At 42.2% G+C, this 22071-nt stretch overlaps 4 protein-coding genes and 1 long non-coding RNA gene across 9 annotated transcripts in view; 3 read left to right on the top strand and 2 right to left on the bottom strand.

Moving 5' to 3' along the window:
* LOC129721503 (dentin sialophosphoprotein) overlaps positions 1 to 4861 on the top strand; it is a 105755-nt gene extending 100894 nt beyond the window's left edge. For all 3 annotated transcript variants that reach the window (XM_055674161.1, XM_055674175.1, XM_055674166.1), the window contains 2 exons: positions 3077 to 3250; positions 3315 to 4861. In XM_055674161.1, coding sequence (XP_055530136.1) covers positions 3077 to 3250; positions 3315 to 3380 — 240 coding nt within the window. In that variant the 3' untranslated portion in view covers positions 3381 to 4861. The remainder of the gene's footprint in view (positions 1 to 3076; positions 3251 to 3314) is intronic.
* On the bottom strand, positions 920 to 17282 carry LOC129721569 (uncharacterized). The gene is made up of 3 exons (XR_008727435.1): positions 16695 to 17282; positions 1026 to 1131; positions 920 to 966 (listed from the first exon to the last, which is right to left on the bottom strand). It is a non-coding gene; the product is annotated as an uncharacterized LOC129721569 (long non-coding RNA).
* LOC129721516 (cilia- and flagella-associated protein 45) lies at positions 5063 to 6621 on the top strand. The gene has a single exon (XM_055674185.1). The coding sequence runs from the start codon at positions 5197 to 5199 to the stop codon at positions 6559 to 6561; it is 1365 nt and encodes a 454-aa protein (XP_055530160.1). The 5' UTR covers positions 5063 to 5196; the 3' UTR covers positions 6562 to 6621.
* Positions 16714 to 18236, top strand: LOC129721539 (mitochondrial amidoxime reducing component 2-like). Its single transcript, XM_055674241.1, has 3 exons — positions 16714 to 17088; positions 17150 to 18014; positions 18067 to 18236. Exons 1-3 carry the CDS (start codon positions 17079 to 17081, stop codon positions 18170 to 18172), a joined length of 981 nt encoding a protein of 326 aa, XP_055530216.1. The 5' UTR covers positions 16714 to 17078; the 3' UTR covers positions 18173 to 18236.
* Positions 18234 to 20489, bottom strand: LOC129721528 (mitochondrial amidoxime-reducing component 1). 3 transcript variants are annotated; one of them, XM_055674228.1, is made up of 5 exons: positions 20146 to 20489; positions 19936 to 20058; positions 18846 to 19716; positions 18593 to 18625; positions 18234 to 18535 (listed from the first exon to the last, which is right to left on the bottom strand). In XM_055674228.1, exons 2-5 carry the CDS (start codon positions 19943 to 19945, stop codon positions 18424 to 18426), a joined length of 1026 nt encoding a protein of 341 aa, XP_055530203.1. In that variant the 5' UTR covers positions 19946 to 20058; positions 20146 to 20489; the 3' UTR covers positions 18234 to 18423. The 3 variants fall into 3 exon arrangements, with proteins under 3 accessions (XP_055530203.1, XP_055530184.1, XP_055530194.1); XM_055674209.1 differs by having other exon boundaries at positions 18593 to 18667; positions 20146 to 20467; XM_055674219.1 differs by having other exon boundaries at positions 18593 to 18667; positions 18846 to 19677; positions 20146 to 20459.
* Between the last annotated feature and the right edge of the window lie 1582 nt (positions 20490 to 22071).

Raw genomic sequence — 22071 nt, 5'->3', positions numbered from 1 at the left:
AATCCGAGAAAAAAAAATTCATTTTGTTCGTTATTTGTACCAGAGAGAACGCCAGTGTTACGTATGTCTTATGTATGTAATATTAAAATAAACTCATTTTCCCCAAAAAAAAAAAACAAAATAACACTCAAATTTTATATAGCGCTCTTTTTCAAATAGCGGCAGTACTACTTATGTCAAAATGAATTGCGTCCATTGTCCGCCATTACCGCTCGTGGAACGCTGGATAAACCGTTTTCTCTGGCCACCCACGACCCAACAAAAAACACAGGTCTGATCATTTGCAATTAAGATCAATCTCAACTATTTTGAGCGCAATCGAAGCACTTTGGGTGACCAATTCCAAAATAAGGTGACCAGGAAAAAAACGGATTTATTTGATTCATATTATTTTTAGAAGTTTATAACTTTTGAACCAGTGAACTGGTTTTCGATGTTTTTGGATCGAAGAAGATGAATATTTCTAGTTTCAAGAAAAAATACCAAAAAATCAAATATGTGTATTTTTGAATACAAAAATCATAAAATTGCAGTAATTTTTTTACATGGTTTTATTTTACACGTTTTTTTTACGACGATTTTCCAAACAACGCGGTTTTTTACGTCGTTTTTTCAAAGAACACGGTTTTAACACGTTTTTTTCACGGTACGTAGAATCGTGTTAAAAAGACTTTACTGTATTACATTTTCGTTTAACATCAATTACTCTGAATAGGATTGAGATATATACGAATTCAGCGTTGCAAAACTACTTGTTGTTATGTTCATCTTTGTTGATATGCTTATGTTTGAGATACGGAATGTCGGTCAGTTGGATGATCATATAAATTTACATTGAATTCAAGAGACTTCTTTTTATTTTAGATTTTTTATTTTTATTTTATTTTAGATTTTTAATTTATAATTTTTACAAAATGACTCTAAAGATGATCCCTGTCACTGTATTGATGCAATCGATTTCAGGATCTGTAAAAGAGTCGTTTTATTGTTATTTTAATTTATTAATTAGATTCAATAAAACTTACGCTCAAGTGAACTTATTTCTGGGTGAATGTGCTGCTTGCACCGTTCGCCATCGTCACTATTTTTGTTTCGCTTTATGGTTTTGACGTTTGTCAGTTGGAGTTGCAGCTGTAATTCAATTGATTTAAACAGTGGTGATAATACAAGAGATATTCATTATAATACGATGGTGATTTCCATTAACCAATTTTCAGCTCAAGATCATTTCGTTGGAAAGTGTCAATCATCGAGAAATCAACACTAAATCACTTCAACTTGAAGTGTGATGTGACAAATTGAGTCAAGTGAAAAAACACTTGGAGTAATCGTGACATTTTTTTATAGTGTAGTTGGAAAAAAGATTTGCTTCACCGCAACAAACATAAAAAAATGTTTTCGCTGGTGATGCATTTACAATTGCCAAGTCTTTTCAGCGGTAAAAAATACAAAAAATAACAGAAGTAAAAATTCACAGTAATATGAGAAACACAATAGACAAACATGTTAGATGCAAAGAAGACAAATAGCGGTTAAGAGAAAAATACAAAAAATAAAGTACCAATGGTAAAAATATAATGAGTAAAATTACCACATAGCGAAATAACCCAGCATACGAAAGCGAAGAAACAAAGGAAAGAAAAAAAGAAAAGGGGTTCCACCCAAAAAAAACCAGAAAAGGTGAAAAAATCAATTCGAGACGTTAAATCAAAAACCCGAAAAGGTCGTAAATCCGAAATATCTTGTCAAACGCAGAGTTTAAAGTTATTTTGAAGAGAAAAACAAACGTTTAGGGACACCAAAAAGATAAAGTTCACTGCTTGAAATTGGCCACAGGATTGAACCTCAATCCACACCTGCGTTGACAGGCAAACTATCGTTTATGTAGAATGGAATAACATGGCGAAAATAATTCAGCAATAACGTGATAATCGCATTATCTTCTGACTTACGTCTAAGTCTAAAGGCCTAAACACAACAGATACGTTGCGGCTGCGTTTGCGGTAATTTGACAGTTATCCCATACATTTTTTGTAAAATTAACGTCAACGCAACGCAAACGTATCCATTGTGTTCAGGCCTTAATACTTTTAGATGAAGAATCGTTCACACACAAATTCAAATTTGTTCAAATTGGTATAAAAGCGTACTCAAACAATTTATTAGTGTTTTACGTTATTGTAAACAGATTGGAGAGTACAAGACAATATTACATATGATATTTCGTTCAGCAACCAAAAACTAATGTTTTAGTAGTACGCAATACTAACAAATCTCTAACAGAACCAAACTCATCTTCTTTTTTTTGTTTGTTTTGAATTCTGTAGATTCACCATGCACGTATTTTTTTTTGTTTTCCTTGGTTTGTCATTGACTTTGTCTTAACCCGGTTGAAAAGTGCTTGAATGAAAAGCTCCTTCACGCTAGTTTACAAACCATCTATAATCGTGAATTCCGAACCGATTTCAAAAGCGTTTTAATAATCCTCTGTCAAAATGTCAAAAAAATCCGCTATCCATTTTTTGTTTTCTGGTTTACTCATTCCTAGCAGTATTTTTTGTAGAGCTGATTAACTCAAGCACTTTTCAACTCAGCTTTAATAATATAACTGTTTTCCTATATCACTAAAGTCCATCTATCCGATCTTTCTACCTAAAGTATAAACTTAATAAATTGAAGAAAAAAATGCTTACGTTGCTTTTCTCCCTTCCATTGTTTCCTCTTTCCTGGTGACCAACACCACAGATGACAAAATGACAGACGATTGTTGCATTGTACGAGAGATTACGCGAATTGTAAACCGCAGGCCAACCGTTGCCCTGTACCAACACATTGAAAACTGACGTGAGAAGCGATTCGTGTGTGTATTACAAAACACCTCCATCAACGCCGCCTTCGACCCACAAGTCCCCGTTTTAACCACACTCAGCCAGACAGATTAACAAATAAAAAAAACAAACCGTTTGTCGCTAACCTTACTTTCAAACTGTCAAAACTGTTGATGTTTGTTGTTGTTTGTGTTTTGACGCCCTTGGTTAGCAACCGAACTAATCGTTTTTTTGTTGAACTCTGCTAGCTCATCTCGGGTAGCTCCGGAACCGAACAAAGTGACGAAAAGGCCAACTCTCCAGATGACGACCATGACCTCGGAAAAGGTGACGGATATACCGAGGGCATTCCCGGACCGGTAACCCGTCTGTTTGTGCTCGCCAACCGTGGCCTCTCCAATCTGATACAGGACCTGATTCTGGTGAGTGATTTTGATTTTCCGGTGAGTTCATGAGAAATAATCCTATTTTTTTTTTTCTCCCCAGCGAATCGCTCAAACCAGTGAACGAGTAGTCAACTTCAAAGCACGTCTGATTACGTCACTCATCTAAGGCGGAGATCCTCGCTCACTCGCACATACACACCCACACATCTATCTACATATCTCTCCTCCTCATTTCGAGTAAAATCATATCATCGAGCTCAAACCTGAACGCGCACTAGCTGAAATTTTACTCTTAGTTTTTCTCGCTCGATCAGAAAAAAAACGAAACCAGTCAAATCCTCACTAGTTTAGCAGAAAAAAAAAGTTTTTAATATTTACGTGTTCGCAGCTTAAGCATAGAAAAAAAACGAGGGTGTGCGTACTAGTTCAACGAAATACTACCTATACTAACACGAATATCGGAAAACTATAGAAAACAGTGGATTGAGACAAATTGTATAAGGCTGGAAAAAGGAAATCTGTGTTTATAATTGTAATATATATTATTATTGTTATTCTATGCTTTCACTGCAACTAATTCAATGTGTTTCTCCCACCTCATGAAATGCTTTTGAAGGTTGGCAACACAGGTCGAAAACGCCATCTTCCGGGGGAAACTGTTCGAAACTAAAATCTTTTTCCAACCTTTCTCTTGTCATTCTCTAGCTGTAAACATATTTGCTCAAAACGATGGTTGTGTAAATACTATAAATCTAATCTCGCACTCGATTTTTCCTCAAAAAGAAGCTGTCACTCTACTGTCAGCTTGGTGGCCTGTTTTCTTTTTTCCTCTTTATTATCACTATCTCCTTTCTCCTTCAACATGTGTAAATACCTTACTTGCTTATGTCATGTTTGTGTTTTGTTTTTCCTTCCTTCAACAATCGTTACTATTTCCTCTTTACATCACACTAGCATAGACAATCGAACTACTTTCACTAAACGAAACGACTATGGGAATCAGAAGAGAGTTAGGGTGCAGGAGATCTTAGGAGCTACAGTTTAAAAAATTATCCATCATTTGCTAAATTTCACTCCAGTTTGTAGAAACCATTTTTTGTAAACCTCACTAAAGCGTCTGTTGTAAATAGGTTTAAAGCTTTCAGTGTTGTGTTTTTTCGACCGCTGTTACTATTCTCAACATTTTTTTCTGTACTTTACGATTTTCTCATGTGGAAATCATCGGAGAGAAAAACCAACTTGAAAACGAACAAACATTTTACTGCAAACTACTGCTAGGACATATATAGAAGAATAAACAAAAAAAAAATACTATCAATTCATAGGATGGTGGCAAACAAATTGTTAACACAAAAACTGTAGGATTAATGGAAGTGATTTTTTATATTTCGGTTTCGGCGCGCGGAGCTCCGCGAAACCTCAGCCGCGGGGTTCGAGACATCTTTCCGAACAGAACACTATACTTTTTACTATTAAGCGAAACTGAACAACAACAACAAAAAAACAGCAAAAGGAAAAATTAAGGGTATCAGATATCTCATACTAGGCAGGTCACCGCAAAATTGGGTGGCCGGCTGTTGATTTAGACAAAAAAGATGTAAAACAAGAACATGAATAAATTTGATATACGATTATCGATTTAATGTAGCAGTTTGGTGAGTTGAATTTTAATCTTTGAAAGAAATGTACTTTTATCTCAATGTTGAAAAGTTACCCTCCTCGAAAGAACATCCTGCGTACGGCTCTGCTTGATCGATACCTTTCACCACGGCGGCGCTACAAACAAACTCCAAGGTTACTCAGACAAACTGCTTACCACGCACTGCTCTGTTATAACTGTTGCTAAACTACAACTTTAGTTGTTGGTTTACCGCAGGAAGGAATAGCATGTGCCGATAGACCGCAGTCTGATTTCAGTCTCTATTCCTTATTAAAAAACTAGTTATTAGAACCATTCGTGGAATTAATCATCAACAGCAAAAATGGCCTCGTACGTTATGGTATGGCCAAAGCAAGAATATCAAACGCTTAAAACCAAAGCAAAGCTAAAAACAATGGATCAACAACTGGCGGAGTTCAAGCGTAATGAGTTGGAGAAAAAAAACATGTTGGATGAATCGGAGAGGCGAAAGAAAGAGCTGCAGGATATCGATCGTGGGCATCAAACCAAGTGCGGAACCTCAGGGGATATACCGGACACAGAGTTTGACGGTTCGGCTCGTAAAATCACTGACAGAGCCTTCATCGCAAAACAAGAGCAAGAGGAAGAGGTCAAACGTGCTAACAGAATAATATTAGCCGCTAAATGCCATATCATACGGGACGCGCAAATAGCTGAAAAGCAGGAAATAGAACGGGAGCTAAAAGCGGAAGAGTTACGACTGGAGAAAATGATGCTGGAGGAGAACGAAAAGGCGCTGAGAGAAGAGGAAAAAAAGCGACAACAGAACAAATTAGAAACTGTTCAGAATGCCGAACAAATACGAAAGCAATTGTTGTTTAAAGAAAGAGAAAAATATAAAACTGCGGAGAGAATCGAAGAAGAGGCTCGTGTGTTGAAGCAAGCTCAGCTTGCCATATCCATCGAAGAGAAGCGCAAAGAAAAGGAAAAAGCTGATCGAAGAATCCAGATCCGTAATGATTTGAAGAAAGCCTACGAACTATCGGCTCACTATAAGCAGCTGGAATTCGAGGAACAACGAATCGCAGAGCTCAAAGTTCAGGAATATACCCGACAACGTAACGAGCGTCAGATGAAACTGTTGATGGAGAAAAAAATATCCGAAGATGTTAAAGAGCGCAAACAAGATCGAATGCTTAAAATTCAACAAAAACTGCTCGCAACTAAGTCAGCCAAAAATGACATGGATTTGCGCAGGGGCCAGGAACAAGTGGAACGCGAGTTCAGACGGCGTGAGAAGGAAGTTGCACGCAAAAAACGTAAGATGGAACAACATATTGCCGATGCACGTGCCGCACAGCTGGAAGCTGTGAAAACCGAAAGAGCTATGCAGATTGCTCGAGACGAGCAGGATCACCGCAAATCGGTGGAAAAATTTAAACAGGAGGAACAGAGGGAGGAGGAAAATAAGAGAAAAAAGCAGCAACATCGGGAAAAATACCGGGCAGACATAATACGACAAATCGATCAAAAGGAGAAGGAATTGCGCGAACTGGAACGAGCTGCAAAGAAGGAACACGCCGCTATGCAAGAGGCTGCGAAGAAACGAGAACAGCTAATCATCTCAACAATCGCTAACAAAATCAAAATAATGAATGAAAGTAGAGTTCCGGCGCGTTTTATAACAGACCTGGAGCGACAATTGAAACTTATTAAAGTAGATTAATTTTAACGAATGCCTTCATAATTCGGATGCTAATAATTTAAAATTATCAATTCTACTTGTGCAGCATTGAATAATAAATTATGTATCAACCTGACATATTTTCTTTTATAACCACCGAAGGCCCAAAGGCGATCTTTACCGAAATATCCATTCCTAGGACTCGTTGTTTGCTAGGTATTCGGATCTCTTCTAAAAGTACGTAAAGCTACTGCTTCGCAAGCTCAACCACACAGCACACAAATGTTACATGTCATTCATCCTTCCCAAGTTCTCGAAAGAATTTACCTTCGAGGAGACAGTTACCAAACTAAAAACCATTCTTGGCAGTTCGTCGTCTACCCTCCACAATCGGTACCAATGCCATCTAACGGTGAAGAAAATGACCTACTCGTGACGAGTCAATCGAGCCAACATTTGTGTGCGGGCTAACGCTGAAGTCACCTAAGGATGTGGACATTCGAATGCCAAAATTACGACATCCTGGACATCACTCTGAAGAAGATTGTAGAGAAAGGCAAGATCAGCCCCTCCCACGGCCAGTACTGCTGCTGCACAGACCATCCCGCAACCAACAGAAAAAGTAGTTCAGCTACAACCAATCCAACACGTCGAAATCTCCGCGTTGAACGTGCGGCGGAATCCATTACTCCAGTTCCTAAGATTTACAAGTGCCGCCACTGTGACCGTACGGGCCATTAGGTGGGCTACTGTTCCAGTCTCACATCCGAGAACGAATCTGAAGCCATCCAAGGGGAAGAAGAAACATGCTTTTTTGGCCTCCCATTCTCATCTCCGTACCTAACGAAATCCTTGTCGGTGGCCGCACCGCTAAACTGTGTCTTACAGCATCTCCAAGAATACAGGTTTACAGTCAAATTCGAAAAATTTCGATTCTGCATGCCACAAGTCCTGGACCAACTTTCGTATATAGAAAGCATTTCTGACAAGGTAAAGGCAATCATAAACATGCCTGTGCTTGGGTGCGACGAACTACTATTTTTTGTATGATTTGGACCACTGCGACCATCCATTTGATCTTTTATGGTAGACAAACTACTATGGAAAATACATTCGAGAAATGCGCTGCCTAATGAGAGTTGCAGCTCCCAGTGGATCGACACCTTATAGCGTTCGCTTGACCGCCCCGAGGGAATATTTCCTTTGCCGCTAATGTTAACGCACTGTACCCACGCCTTGAAATATTTGTGTCTGTAGACACGCCAGAAAAAAGTTATCTACCACTCATCCCCAGGCCTTCAAGCCGTTTCTTCCTCCAGACCGATCACAAGATGCTCGTAGCAATCTTCGGGGCGAAGTGTAGAATTCTTCCTTCGCCGATGGACTCTCCTGTATGACTCCCGCATCTAATACACCTACATGGACCATTTCGGGCATGCGGACCTCCTCCTCCGCCTAATCAAGTCACACATTAGGCCAGACAACAAATACTAATGTATTGCGTCGCTAGAAATCGGAAAAGTCCTTTGCAATATAGTCGAGTATCTTTTCATCACGCACAAGTCGATTGTGGAAGGAGCCAACCAATTACAGAAGATCATCAAATTCGTGCAGAAGCATTGGCCGGAACACCACGCTCGAACCATGGCCGAACTCCGAGAAACCTTGGCAAAGATTACTCGCTAGTACCATACTTCTTCCTAGTGGTGAATTCATACTCCAAATGGCCTGGAATCATTCCGACCAAACGCACCACCACCGCTGCTACACTGTCTTCGGAGTCTTTGGAAGATTTTTGGGGGATTTGGTATGACGGAAGTATTGGTCGCTGACAATGGTCCTCAGCTAACTAGCCACATCTTCGAAGAGTTATGCGAGAAAAATGGGTTCGCAACGGGCAAGTGGGACGCTTCATTGAATCTTCAAAGACATAATCAAGAAAATTCAGGTCGGAGAAGAAGACCTGGACGAAGCACTCGACACTCGACTGGTGTGCTACCGTTCAACACCCTGTCGTAGTGCACCTGGAGCGAAGTCATCTTCCGAAGGCCGAAGTCTAGCAAATATTGAATCTAGCCTTTCCCAAGTTAGTAGTTAGCTTTTGATAGCGGAATTGGACGTACCCAGAAACGGCTCGGGGCCAATAAACAGCTGAGCTGATTCTTGCTAAGTAGTAACCGTGTTAATTACTCCGCGCACCTAAAACAGAAAAACTGAGTTTTGTCGGGAAAGTTCCAATGCATTCCCAAACAAGTTTGGGAGCGCATTTGACGGACTTAAGTGCTAGTAGTGCTGCTTGACTGTCCGAGAATATACCGATTTTCGCATGTCTGTAGTTGCGTTTCAGACATATTTTTGCGCATGCATATACCTCTGCTTGAAAAACGGTGGGCCATTTGCCCAGGGAAAACGTTTCCCTGATACCGGGTCCGTATATACCAGATTCCGTTAGGGATCCCATTTTCGAGCCATCCGTATAAAAACTGACAGTACCAGGTGGAAGATTAGCCCCTCCATTGTTCCACATAGAGCGGTTTGTTTCCATCACTCTATACGGAATATCCATGTAGCGGAGTTAGTTTGAACTCCCTAAATATCCGAAGGGGGTCGATTTGGTCCCCTTCGAGTATTGTTTTCCTCCTTTGCAACCTTAGAGCGCCAAGCTCTGCTTCCTTTTTCACATGAAAATGTAGAGGCAGTAGTCAGAACTCCATTCAGTGTTGCAGGAGCGATGGAGATCTTCCTCGGTCTACAGAATGGAACTAGGACTGAGGGTTTATGTTTAGACCCTCCTGTAGACACCATGACATGGTGGCATTCAGAGCCGCTTGCATTCGGCTCGATAGAGTTGCGTTATCTTTACCTCTGACGATGAGGACGATGTCATCAGCGTATCCAATGACCTCGTAACCAAGCTGTGAAAGCTTATTGAGAAATTCGTCGACAACTAGTGACCATAACGAGGTCGAGAGAACTCCTCGTTGCGGGCATCCCCTGATCACCGACATTGTAACAGACGAATCTCCCAACGTTGCTGTGATTACTCTGCTAAAGAGCATTGCGTGTATCCAGCTCCTTGAAGTGTGCTCCATTCCCTTATTGAAGAGAGCCATATTATTTGATGCAAAGGACGTGTTTATGAAGGCCTCTTCAATATCAAAAAAAGGCACATAGCGCCGTCTCCTGATAATTCAGGGACTTGTAACCGTTGCCGGTTACAGCATAATGCAGTACGGTTGAGTTGGAAGCGATTAAGTATTCATACTATAAAATTTTGAATAAACACTTAAGTCCTCTAAATATTCACCTTGATTAGTGCTCAGTTGGTGTCTAAGATAGGATCGCCAAAATGTAGGCCACGCGTCGCACGTCCATGCGCCGATCCCTTAGATAGCCGAAGTAAATTATATAAGGTGACCCGAGTGAGATTGCTTTACAGACAAGTTCAAAATGAATCGTCCTGGTAAAACTGAAGGAAAGGGAAGGCAAATCCACTTGCGTAAGCCAAAACGAACCGAAGGAATTCCTTAGCGAATTCCGAGTGATCCCGAGGGATTTTCGGTTATGTACTTCCGGCAAGTACTCAGGTTTCCTGCTTTTTCTGAGGACTTAAGTTTCTCGTTCATTTCTTTCCAAACCGTCCAAAGTAGTGGAAGTGAATTCGCGTTATTTAATTTGCTGCTTGAAGGTATAAGCAGTTAGGTCTAGGGAAATAGAGCATGTGCTTAAAAGTTCTTGTATTTTCTCAGGAGGCAGAATAGAACGTGCGAAATAGTTCAAGTGTTAATCCGATTCGTGTGCAGGATAGAAAAAAAGAAAGTAACCATGTGCGTAGAGGCTAACGACCCGTGCGAGAGGCTAACGACCCCTTTTTGTGTATGCCATCAGGCAATTTCTATCCTAGGAATCGGAGAATCCACGAGAGAGCACGTTTTCCATACCCGCTACCGCGTTGAGCCAACACCGACAGATTCGCCGGATTCGTCCAGAAAACACTTCTGCTGACCCGGATCAACCCTTTCCGGCCGGCACCTGCAGTTACGTTGGCGGCAAATGCCGCATCCCATTCGTCATCGGCGGATAATTAGAAATCCCCGCCAGCCGCCACGTGCGGCTATAGGTAGAAACCAGCACCACATGCATCGATAGAAGCACAGCTTCCACTTATATTACAAAGTACCGCCGAAAAAAAACGCCACGCGGCGTATATGAAGTTGCGCGTCGGCCATTTTGAAGTCCCCGCTTTGGTCGGGCAGAAGAAAATTGATAGAAAAATTTGAGCTCAAGTGACACGATTCGTCAAATGTAACCGAAGTTACGGGCACGCCGTAACGTAAATTGCGATCGCTTCCGGGAGATTAAGTCGATCTATCCTTGGCTCTCAGGAATAAAGTATGAATGGTTAATTAGAGTCGTTATGCCCGCACGCACCGTGAGAATTCGAGAGAAAAAGAGATAAGCCTGTAGGAGAATTCGCACACGATAGAGAGTAGAAAGTTAGAAGTAAATATAATGTACATATAAAATAAGCTGAAGTCGAAATTAAACCAAGTTATGTTACGTCGTGAATAAACCCGCTTTTCGAGTAATGCAGGACTTTTTGACAATAAAATATTTTCCTAGTCACCTTAGTTTTGTCCGCTCTGCTCTGATTCGCAGCATGCGAAAGAACATAAGTTCGGTTCCATTTCGATTGGCGCTGTGTGACGGTTTTTTCAAAAGGGAGGGGGGGGTAGTTTGTAATGATTTATTTATGTACTAAAATATTTATTCAGAATTAATATTGTGTGTTCTGCCACAAATGGTGACATTTCAACACTATTATATATATATATATTTGTACGCTTTTTTTAAATTATTGAATGTTATTAGCTTTCGCAGTTAAGTTAATGTAATTGTAGGAAAATTATTAAACCTACTTGTCAAGGAGAAAAAAAGGAATAAAACGAAACTTAAAATAAACTTAAAATGAACTTAGAACTATCTTACTGACTATAAAGTGAGCTGATCGTTGCAATTGAGGATTGCAACGATTTTTGTCAGAATTTGTTGATAATTTGGCTTGACATATTAGCATATTGGCATATTAGTGAGCCTATGTAGCTCGTTCGTGCTAAACCAGGGAGGACGCTCAAAATCATTTTCAAAAGTTTATTCTGAATCCTTTGAAGTGTCTTCTTCCTGGTTGCACAACAACTTGTCCAGATGGGAACTGCATATAACATTGCTGACCTAAAAAATTGTTTGTAAATTAACAGTTTATTCTTGAGACAAAGTCTAGAATTCCTGTTGATAAGAGGATATAAACATTACATACTTATTGCACTTTGACTGGATATTTTCAATGTGCTCCTTGAAAGTAAGATTCTTATCATAAATAAGCCCTTAGTATTTAACTCGATCAGACCAATTTAAGACCACACCGTTCATCTTAATAACGTGGTTACGGGTGGGTTTGAGAAATGAAACTCTTGGCTTATGAGGCAAAATAATTAACTGTGTTTTAGAAGCATTAGGGGAAATCTTCCATTTTTGTAAGTATGAAGAAAATATATCTAAACTTTTTTGAAGCCGACTGCATATAACACGAGGGCTTTTTCCTTTTGCGGAAACGCTTGTATCGTCACAAAACAGAGATTTCTCACAAGCTGGTGGTAAATCAGGAAGATCAGAAGTAAAAATGTTATATAAGATTGGGCCCAAGATACTCCCCTGAGGCACACCAGCTCTAACAGGTAATCTATTAGATTTACCATTTATATAGTTAACCTGAAGAGTGCGGTCAGTTAAATAACTTTGTATCATTTTTGTGAGGTAAAGCGGAAAACTGAAATTTGACATTTTAGCTATTAAACCTTTAACGCTGTCTGACGGTGGGTTCGGGAAACTTCCAGTGATGAGAAAAGCTTAAGTGATGGAACTTTTTATGTCGGGAATTACGGATGCGATCTCAGGCTTCGTTAAGTTTTCTTTCTAGTTTGCACCTATTTTGTCGAAAACTCGTGTAGCGCGCTGGACCGATCTGGATCCTTTCCTAGGAAAGGGTTCAATTTGGACCTGCATAAAAAGCAGTATCATCCGGGCAAACTTCATCTCGGCGGTAGTCTCCGTAAGGAGTGGCGCTTAAACTACTCGCTCAAATCTGATCGGTTCGCGACGGCTACAGACTTTTCAATCAACGTCACCAAGCTGTTAAGAGCAGTTTCTGTTGACTTGCCGCTTTGATAGGCATGTTGGTTCCTATGCAGCGGGAAGTCATAAGGAAACTCATCACGGATATATTAATCCATTATTTTCTCCATCAACTTGAGAAGTGATGAAGTCAGACTCATGAGTCTGAAAGTCATAGGTAGGGTTTTGTTCTTTCTTCCAACTTTGGGGATAAACACTACTTCCACCTTCAGGCTTACTTACTTACTTCAGCAGCCTAGAGCCGCGGTGGCTCGTGCCGTATCAAGAATTTTCCTCCATTCTACTCGGTCCTGGGCTACTCGTCGCCAATTTCCTAGACGTCTCGTTACTCTCAGATCCGCTTCAACCTGGTCAAGCCATCTAGCACGTTGGGCCCCTCTATTCCTGGTGCCGGTGGGGTCCTTGAAGAGAACCGATTTTACCGCGCTGTCACCCGTCATCCTCACGACATGCCCGGCCCATCGTAGCCTCCCGACCTTCGTCAGGTGTGCAATGGGAATCTCTCCAAGTAGTGTCTGTAGCTCGTGGTTCATACGCCTACGCCACTCTCCGCTTTCGGTTTGTACTCCACCAAATATTGTCCGCAACACTTTCCGTTCAAATACGGCCAGTGCGCGTATGTCCTCTGTGAGCAGCGTCACGGTTTCGAGTCCATAGAGAACTACGGGTCTAATTAGGGTTTTGTACATCGTCAGTTTCGTGCGGCGGCGTATGCTCCTGGATCGAAGCGTCCTGCGAAGGGCAAAGTAGACTCGATTTCCAGCTTCAATACGTCGTCGGACCTTCTTACTTGTGTTATTGTCGGCGGTTACCAGAGATCCCAAGTATACGAACTCCTCTACCACTTCGAGTTCGTCGCCGTCCATAACCACCGTCCGTGGGAGGCGAATGTTAGTTTCTTTCGAGCCTCTTTCTATCATATACTAGGTTTTCGACGCATTTATTTCTAGTCCAACTCTTCTAGCTTCCACTTTTAGTCTGGCGTAGATTGCCTCCGCCGTCGCTGAGTTTCTTGTAATAATGTCCAGGTCGTCTGCGAAGCCTATGAGTTGACTACTTTTGCTGAAAATCGTGCCTCTCGTTTCGATGCCTGCCCATCGGATTACACCCTCAAGGGCAATGTTGAACAGTGTGCAGGATAATCCATCTTCTTGTCTCAACTCTCTGCGCGCTTCGAAGGGGTTCGAGAGTGTCCCCGACACGCACACGTAACACATCATTCGGTCTAAGGTAGCTTCGATAAGTCGTGTCAGTTTACCCGGACAACCGTAGTCGTGCATTATTTGCCATAGCTGGTCTCGATCGACTGTATCATGCGCTGCCTTGAAGTCCACGAAAACATGATGTGTGGGCACGTTGTACTCCCGGCATTTCTGAAGGATCTGCCGGAGAGTAAAAATTTGATCCGTAGTAGCGCGTGCTTGTGTCAAGCCCGCTTGATACTGCCCTACGAATTCTTTCGCTAAAGGAGATAGACGGCGGAGTAGGATCTGGGAGAGGACTTTGTAGGCAGCGTTGATTAGCGTAATGCCGCGGTAGTTGCTGCATTGTAGCCGATCGCCTTTTTTATAGATGGGGCATACAACTCCTTCCATCCATTCCTCCGGTAGTCTCTCTTCCTCCCAAATCCTAGAGATTACCCAGTGGAGTGCCGTTGCTGGAGCCTCTTTTCCGTGTTTATAGAGCTCTGCCGGGAGCCTGTCCTTGCCAGCGGCTCTGTTGTTCTTAAGTGACCCAATTTCCCGTTCGATCTCCAGGATATCAGGAGCTGGGACACTACTGTCGTATGTAGGCACTCCAAGGATAACTTCCCTTCCACCTCCTTCCGTTGCTCCGCTATTGAGGTGCTCATCGATGAACTGCTGCCACCTATCAACCACCTCGCGCTCGCTTGTGATCAGGTTTCCCTCCACGTCCCTAAACATATCTGGACTCGGTGTGTAGCCTTCACGGGATTGGTTCACTTTTTCAAAAAACTTGCATGTATCGTTAGCCCAAAACAGTTGCTCCAGCTCTTCACGATCTCTGTCCTCCTGCTGGCGCTTCTTTCTCCGCAGAATCGTGGTCAACTCATTTCGTGCTCGTCGATATTTGGCCGCGTTCTCTCTTGTGGCGATGCCTAGGTAATTTTTCCAAGCTTATTTCTTCCTCTCCATCACTTGCTGGCGTTTCCCGTCAAACCAGTCGTTTTGTCGGCCCGACGATACCACACCTAGTGCCGCGGATGCGGCCTCTCCAATGGCCGACCGTAACTTCCCCCATCCATCGTCGAGAGTCGAAGCACATAGCTCTTCCCTGGAAGGTAGTGCCTCCTCAAGTAAGCGCGCGTAGTTCTCTGCAGCCTGCGGGTTGGTCGACTGCCGGATGTTTGGCCAGGGAGGACGGTTCTGACATGTGTGAAATACCGTGGGTAGTTTTGAGCGCACATGTACTGTTACTAGGTGGTGGTCTGAGTCGATATCCGCACCCCGGAGGGAGCGTATGTTTGTTATGTTTGAGAAAAATCGGCGATCAATGAGAACGTGGTCAATTTGATTTGTTGTACGGTGGTCAGGTGATCTCCAGGTGGCTTTGTGATCTTTGCGTGGAAAGAAGGTGCTTCTAACCACTAGGCCTCGGGAAGCTGCGAAATTGATGCATCGTTGGCCGTTGTCGTTCGTGTCGGTGTGTAGGCTGTGAGGCCCTATCACCGGTCTATACATCGCTTCGCTACCAACCTGGGCGTTCATATCCCCGATGACGATTTTGATGTCCCGTGACGAGCAGCCGTCGTATGTTGCCTCCAACTGCGCGTAGAACGATTCATTCTCGTCGTCAGGTCTACCTTCGTGCGGGCAGTGCACGTTGATGATGCTGTAGTTGAAGAAACGACCTTTAATCCTCAACAGACACATCCTCTCGTTGATCGCCTTCCAATTGATCACGCGATCCTGCATTCTGCCTATTACACAAAATAACTTGGCTATTTAGCCTTTTTCGAAAGTATTTAGCAGTCACTGACAAAGTATTTACGAGAGATTGGTTTTTGGGTGCGAAAAAAAAGGAAGGGAATATTTTTGTTATTGTCATTACGCACATTTTGACAATCACACATGAGAGCAGCGAAGGAAAAAAATCACCTCTAGCGATTAATGAATACATATAAAACAAGCTTAGGATGCGTTTACATCGTCGTCAGTATGCGAAAAACAAAGTATCGGTGCTGGTGCACTCTTTTTGCTTTCCTCTTTACGACATATGTCTATTCATTAGTGTACACCACAATACGTGGTTCTCAATGTGCACAACTCGGTATATGAAGTTATTCGTCTCTGTTACAGAGAGCGATCAGAACTTGTTATATCCTTATTCTTTTGACTCATGAATATGATTTTTTGTCAGAAAAAGAAAGAAAATGACAGTGTATGCTCTCCTACTCTCGCTTAAACTCAACCGCTGCCGAAGTAGTTCCTTCCCCCACACATTCCCTCTCACCGCACCACACCTCTGCTGCTGTTCAGGCGACATGAATTTCTCCTGTTGCTATCCTTTCTTCCCGTAACTACCGGCCTATGGAAAGACAGACGCAACGATCGAGTCGCTTCTCAGAGCTGATGTAGTCTAGTCATGTGTTTGTTTTCTCCCAGAAACCTATGCACCCTATCATCATTTCATTATGGGTTGAGAGGATTCGAGTTTAGTCCCGGCCTGTACACTTCGTGAAGTGCACATATGATGAATAAACGACGATTGCATCATATTCGTTTCGTTTCCATCACTGCATGAGAGTTCACGTAGGTGCGAACAGCCTTTAGAATCTCTTTCAACGCGAATAACCCGAATTACGCACCACGCAATCTTGCGAAAAAAATGACTCGAGTGTATTTAAAAACATTTTCTTTGAGTTCAGAAGCACCGTTATGTTTCAGCTGATTCAACTTACCAACACAGCTAGAGTCAATTTATAAACAAATTTTTGCTTCTGCGCAGTAGGGTGAACTGACCTGTAGTCGCCCATGCTAGATTTATTCAAGCTAGAACGAAAATTAGCGCCACTATCGCCGACTCGATTATATAGTGACCAGCAAAAAAGTGCCGGTCTCCTGTGAGCACTACAATTAACACACGGACTCAATAAAAACAACCTATCGCACTCGCACTTTCCTCTATCATCTCTCCTAGAAAGTCGCAGTATGATTTTCGCACTAATTCGCGAAGCAAGACAAGCGGGTAAAGCGACTGATAAAAGTGAAGCTCCCCCTAAGATCCTCTTATCATCATCCTCGCGAGTCCACTGCCAGTTTTCTTATCACTTCAGTGTGAACACTGGCTGATTCGCCATCACCTGGCGCTGGCTAAGTTTGTTTCATTGATCAGTACGAGAAACAATGCTATCTAGTAAGTATACAATCGTTTTCTCCCCGGGGGATGATTGATTCGTCATTTTCTTTCTCTGTAGAATTAGTGGAAAACTTTTCGGCGGCCAGCCCATCCAAGCAGGCCCTGCTGGTTACCGCCGCGGTTGGCGGCGCAACCCTTACGGCAGTCGGTGCCTACTACGTGAAGAAACGCATCGATAACACCCCACCGAAACAGTGGCGCAAAGTAGGCGAAATCAACGAGATATTTATCTATCCGGTCAAGTCATGTGCCCCCATCAAGGTCAGCCGAACGATCTGTTCATCCATCGGCCCAAGGCGGAATCTGTTGAGGGATCGTATCTTCATGGTGACCAATGAGGATGGGAAGTGGGTGACCGCTAGACAGAAACCGAAAATGGTACTGATACAGCCATCGTTTGACGATGACTACGAGCGGATGACACTGTCGGCGCCCGGCATGGATGACATTTCCATCGAGTTGAAGTTGTTGTTCGATGAGCCTTCGGTGACGGGAATCGTTTGGAATGAACCCGTTCCAACAGTGGATTGTGGCGATGAAGTGGCCCACTGGTTCTCCACCTATTTGACGGATAAACCAAGCGGATATCGATTGAGGTTTTATCCCCTGAATAAAACTTCTCGAAAGAAGTCAGACGAGGATACCGGCGCGTTGCAGGACGAAACCAGCTACATGTTGTTCAACACGGCTACGGTCGAGGACCTGAACACACGCCTAGAGCAGCAGGTTACGGTTCTGCAGTTCAGACCGTCATTCGTGGTCAAAGGACCGCCGGCTTACGCCGAGGATAACTGGCGCTGGGTGAAGATTGGCAACACGGTGTTCAAGTATGTGAAGCCCTGTCTGAGGTGCGTTTTCACCAACATTGACCCGGACAAGGGGGTGAGCAGCTCGGACGGGCAACCGCTGAAGACTCTGAAAGGGTAAGGAGGCTTTTTCTCTCAATGCGTGAATGACTTGAAACTTTGTTTTTAGGTACCGGAAGATTCCTCACCTAGGAGAGTCGCCTGCGTTCGGCATCCACCTTGGACTGAGGAAGGCCGGCGAAGTCAGCCTCGGAGATTCCGTTTACTACGGATAGGACACTTATAATCGGTTGATGTTTACTGTTTGGAATCTAATAATAAATTAATACTCACACATTTTCCGACGCCATATTGCTTCTATATTTCAATAAGAAATGTAGTTTTCGATTTTCCTATCCTTTCCCATACCTAAGGAGCTAGAAATAATACTTTTTATATCATCAGTCCTGACAATACTAACACTTTGCAGTGACTTAATAAAATGCAATAACAAAAAACGCAGCTCTACGAAAGTGGACATCGGCTATTAGCATCCCACGTAAACGACGTCGCCAAGTCGCACGGTTCCTTCCTTTTTGACGCCCATTTGCATTCCTAGAATGGGATTGTCACCTCCCACCTTGGGGTTTCGGCGGTAACTGTAAAAAAAATAATTTTTTGACAATGTTCATATCCTTTTTTCTATTGTTACTTACGTCTTGAGTGTTTTCAGTGGCTCAGCGGTCGTACTGGAAATTCCGGTTTCGGGATCCACGTTAATAAAGATGCATCTACAAAATAATATTTCATTTAATCAATTCCAGTCAAATTATACACCACAGAATTATTACCAATTAGATCCGTGGGTGAATGTGAGCAAAATATACATATGAATTAATGTTAAAAATTCCAATGAACAATTGAGTTTAGGCCATGATTTGAACTTAAGCTCGATTGAGACCCACTCACCTGGTGCAAGGTTTCACATTCCTGTAGATGGTCTCGCCAATCTTGATCCACTGCCAGTCGTCTTCCTCGTAGGCGGTTGGTCCTTTCACGACAAAGTTGGGTCGATACTGCAGAGCCGTCACCGGTTTTTCCAGCTTGGCATTTACATCCGAAACGGACGCTTCCGTTATCAGCATATAACTGGTCGCATCGTGCAGTGCCCCCGAATCCCGTGCCGTCAGATGGGGGAAGATTTTGTTCTTTCCCCGCACCTCCCGGTAGGACACCTCATGCGGATAGAACACCAAACGCAGACCGAAGTCTTCACTGAGCAAAAAGCGGGAAAGCCACCGTGCGACATCCTCCCCGCAGTCAACGGTAGCCACTGTTTGTCCCCAAACGGAGGCACTGACCGATTCTATGGCAAACAGGCGACGCACATCGATCGAAATATCCAGCATTCCTGGGGCCGACAGTGTCATCGTTTCATACGCCTCATCAAACTTCGGTTGCACCAGTACCATCCTCGGATAGGCTCGGCCCGTTATAAACGTCCCATCGGTTTGGATAACCATGAATATTCGATCTCGCATCAAATGCACTCGAGGCCCAATTACAGAACACTCAATCTGGTTGACGCGAATCGCTCCGCACGATTTGATTGGATAGATGTTGATGTCCGTCACCTCGCCGACACGACGCCACTCTTTCGGTGGTATATTTTCCAAGTGCTTCTTCAAACACCGATAGGCACCATAACCGATCAGGGTGGCCACACCAACTCCGGCCGCAACAAGTAGTGCATTCCGCACGTTTCCACTGCCACTGCCAGTGGATGACTCGGAGAACAGTTCTATTTTTAGAAGAGAAACTCGATTCGTTAGTTTTCCCGCTGCATAGCGGCAGTTCGGAAGCAAACCCCAATCGCACCGGATTCAAGCAGGGCATGAGATGATAGGTGAGGAATACAATTTAATTTACCATTCCGAATTCCAATAGGAAGAGTGGATGATGCGTTTTTGAGTAGGAAGAAGCAAAACAGGGTTGTTGGCTACAATCCATTCCGCGTCTAAGTTAAGGTTAGTTAGTGCAAGGAATAAAACAAACTTACTAGATATCATGTTTGAATGTACGACCAAAAACCAATCAATTCCAGCGCGCAATTAGCAGACTCAAATGATATTCCCCGACAGTCTAGTTCATACTAAGGAGAAACAACTATGATTGATACGCCCTAGAAGGAGTGATAATTGATGGAGAACGAACACAGAACAACACCAATATAATAATTATTATGCACGACACAAAGATAAACTCATACCTGGCCACAGAACTGATAATGCGTTTTTTTACCGCTTGTAGAACAACGCGAGATAAGCTCAACTTCGCTAGATAGTGCCTCCGGGCGTCTTTAAATCACTGTCTACGTAAAGAAAGAAGATTGATAAGCCAGATAACACACGGTATAAGCAACTTTTTTGCCGGTTTTGGGGGGTTTGTTTATGTCGTATCGATTTACTACTGTGCAATGGGATGCAAGTGTGCAGTTGGGGTGGGTAAGAAAGAAAGAAAAAAAGAGCAAATATGATACTATATTCATCTCTCTCCAACTTCGATCAGTCGACGAATATCTTTTCAAAAAGGCGTTGACTGCACTCTGCACTAAAGATGGTCGGGTATGAGAAATTTGTCACCCGTGCCCGACACGTATGTCAATTGGGTTGTTTAGCTACTCACGGATTTCTCATTTTTATATATCAGGTAAAAGAATGTAATTGTATGAGCGAAACGTGATTTTTTAAAACTTTCGATTTTTAAATGAAGAATAAAAATTCGCTCTAAATCGCTACAATGACAAATGGTATATGGGCGAACTGTTATTGTAGCGATTTCGAGCAGTTTAAAATCGTGATTTAAAAAGCGAAGGACAACGATAGAAAAAATTTTTGAATCACGTTTTACTTAGAATCTTTCAGATGACATAAAAAACTGATATATCTAAGCAACCCAATTGTTAATTTATATCACCAACATGTCAAAAGGATCTATATCTCGAATCTGATTCGGGACTACGAAGCTGCTTATATTTGTTTGGGTTTTCGCATAAGAGACTAAAGGAAAGAAATATTTTTGCTTTTGTCAACACGCTCAACAAACATTTGGGCTGAATAAAATAGCTTAAAATTTCAGAATAGCAGAATTGATGTCTGATTACAGGTGGAACTATTTGTCATAACATTAAGCTTGATATTTTAGCTGAATAAGCAAATTTAAACTAACTTGAATAACTTCATTCCAGCACTAAATTGTTGGCTTGTTGAGCTCTGTTTCAACCCGAAAAATTGACTATTATATAACATCAATTAAATACTAAACAAATCGACTGAATAAGCGCTCCTTGAACCATTCTGTTAATCTGTCAATTGTTTCATCCGGTTATTAAAAGTTGGTGATATTGCAAAAATGTTCCATAAACAAGCTTTTAAAATGTATGAAAAAGTGGAATGTTCCATAGAAGATGAAAAAAGAATCGCGAAAAATGGGAGTATAAATTTAAGAAAATGCTAGCGGCTAGCGAAGACGATTTTTTATCAAGCGAAACGACTGCAGGTAAGACTGAAAATGTTTTGTTGTTGTTGAAAAGTAGAAGCTTTTCAAAAACTACATGAAATTTGAAATGGGATTCTGTGCACTTTTTAGAATTAGAAAAACCGTGTTCTATTCCGAAGGCTAATGATTGCCAGTTTTCCTCGACGAACCTGGACGGCAAAAGCTCTACATTTTTCGAAGAAAACGGGTCTTCATTTAACAGTTGGTCGGAGCCACATTTCCATGATAATTAGCACTTGAGTACAGTTTTATAAAATTTGGAATTTTGAAAATTTGCTCGTGAAAAAAGAGCAAAGTTTAGATTTTTTTGAGTATGTAGCACCGTTCCTATTGCATAAAAGTAGTAGCTTTCTGAAAGTTTAGTTATTCAACAACAACAGAACAAGTTTGTTCATTAGAAATGCCAATTAGGTACTTAGCTAGTAATGGCCGTTTCCGTGAAACGCTTTTTTGGCGGTGTTTACGATAGCATCGCAGCAGATCAACTGAAATAAAAAAACTCATTATTTCATTAGTTTAGAAGTGTGCCTGGTATCGGAACGATCATTCTCATGAGTGTTTTGTTTTCAGTGCAAACGGGAACGTTCTGAAGTAGAATACTTCTCTCAGGAAGTTCGGCTACATAGGGATGTGAAAT

Source organism: Wyeomyia smithii, chromosome 1 (genome assembly GCF_029784165.1).
Source record: "Wyeomyia smithii strain HCP4-BCI-WySm-NY-G18 chromosome 1, ASM2978416v1, whole genome shotgun sequence".
NCBI lineage: Eukaryota > Metazoa > Arthropoda > Insecta > Diptera > Culicidae > Wyeomyia > Wyeomyia smithii.
This window is presented reverse-complemented; position numbering and strand designations above follow the sequence as displayed.

Bases quoted from the DNA above. Each gene is read 5' to 3' on its own strand.
- LOC129721516 (XM_055674185.1), top strand. From the start codon at position 5,197: ATGGCCTCGTACGTTATGGTATGGCCAAAGCAAGAATATCAAACGCTT.
- LOC129721539 (XM_055674241.1), top strand. The intron at 18,015-18,066 runs GTAAGGAGGCTT...CTTTGTTTTTAG, and splicing joins CCGCTGAAGACTCTGAAAGG to GTACCGGAAGATTCCTCACC.
- LOC129721528 (XM_055674209.1), bottom strand. The intron at 18,668-18,845 runs GTGAGTGGGTCT...ATTATTTTGTAG, and splicing joins AATGTGAAACCTTGCACCAG to ATGCATCTTTATTAACGTGG. The intron at 18,536-18,592 runs GTAAGTAACAAT...TTTTTTTTACAG, and splicing joins CCACTGAAAACACTCAAGAC to TTACCGCCGAAACCCCAAGG.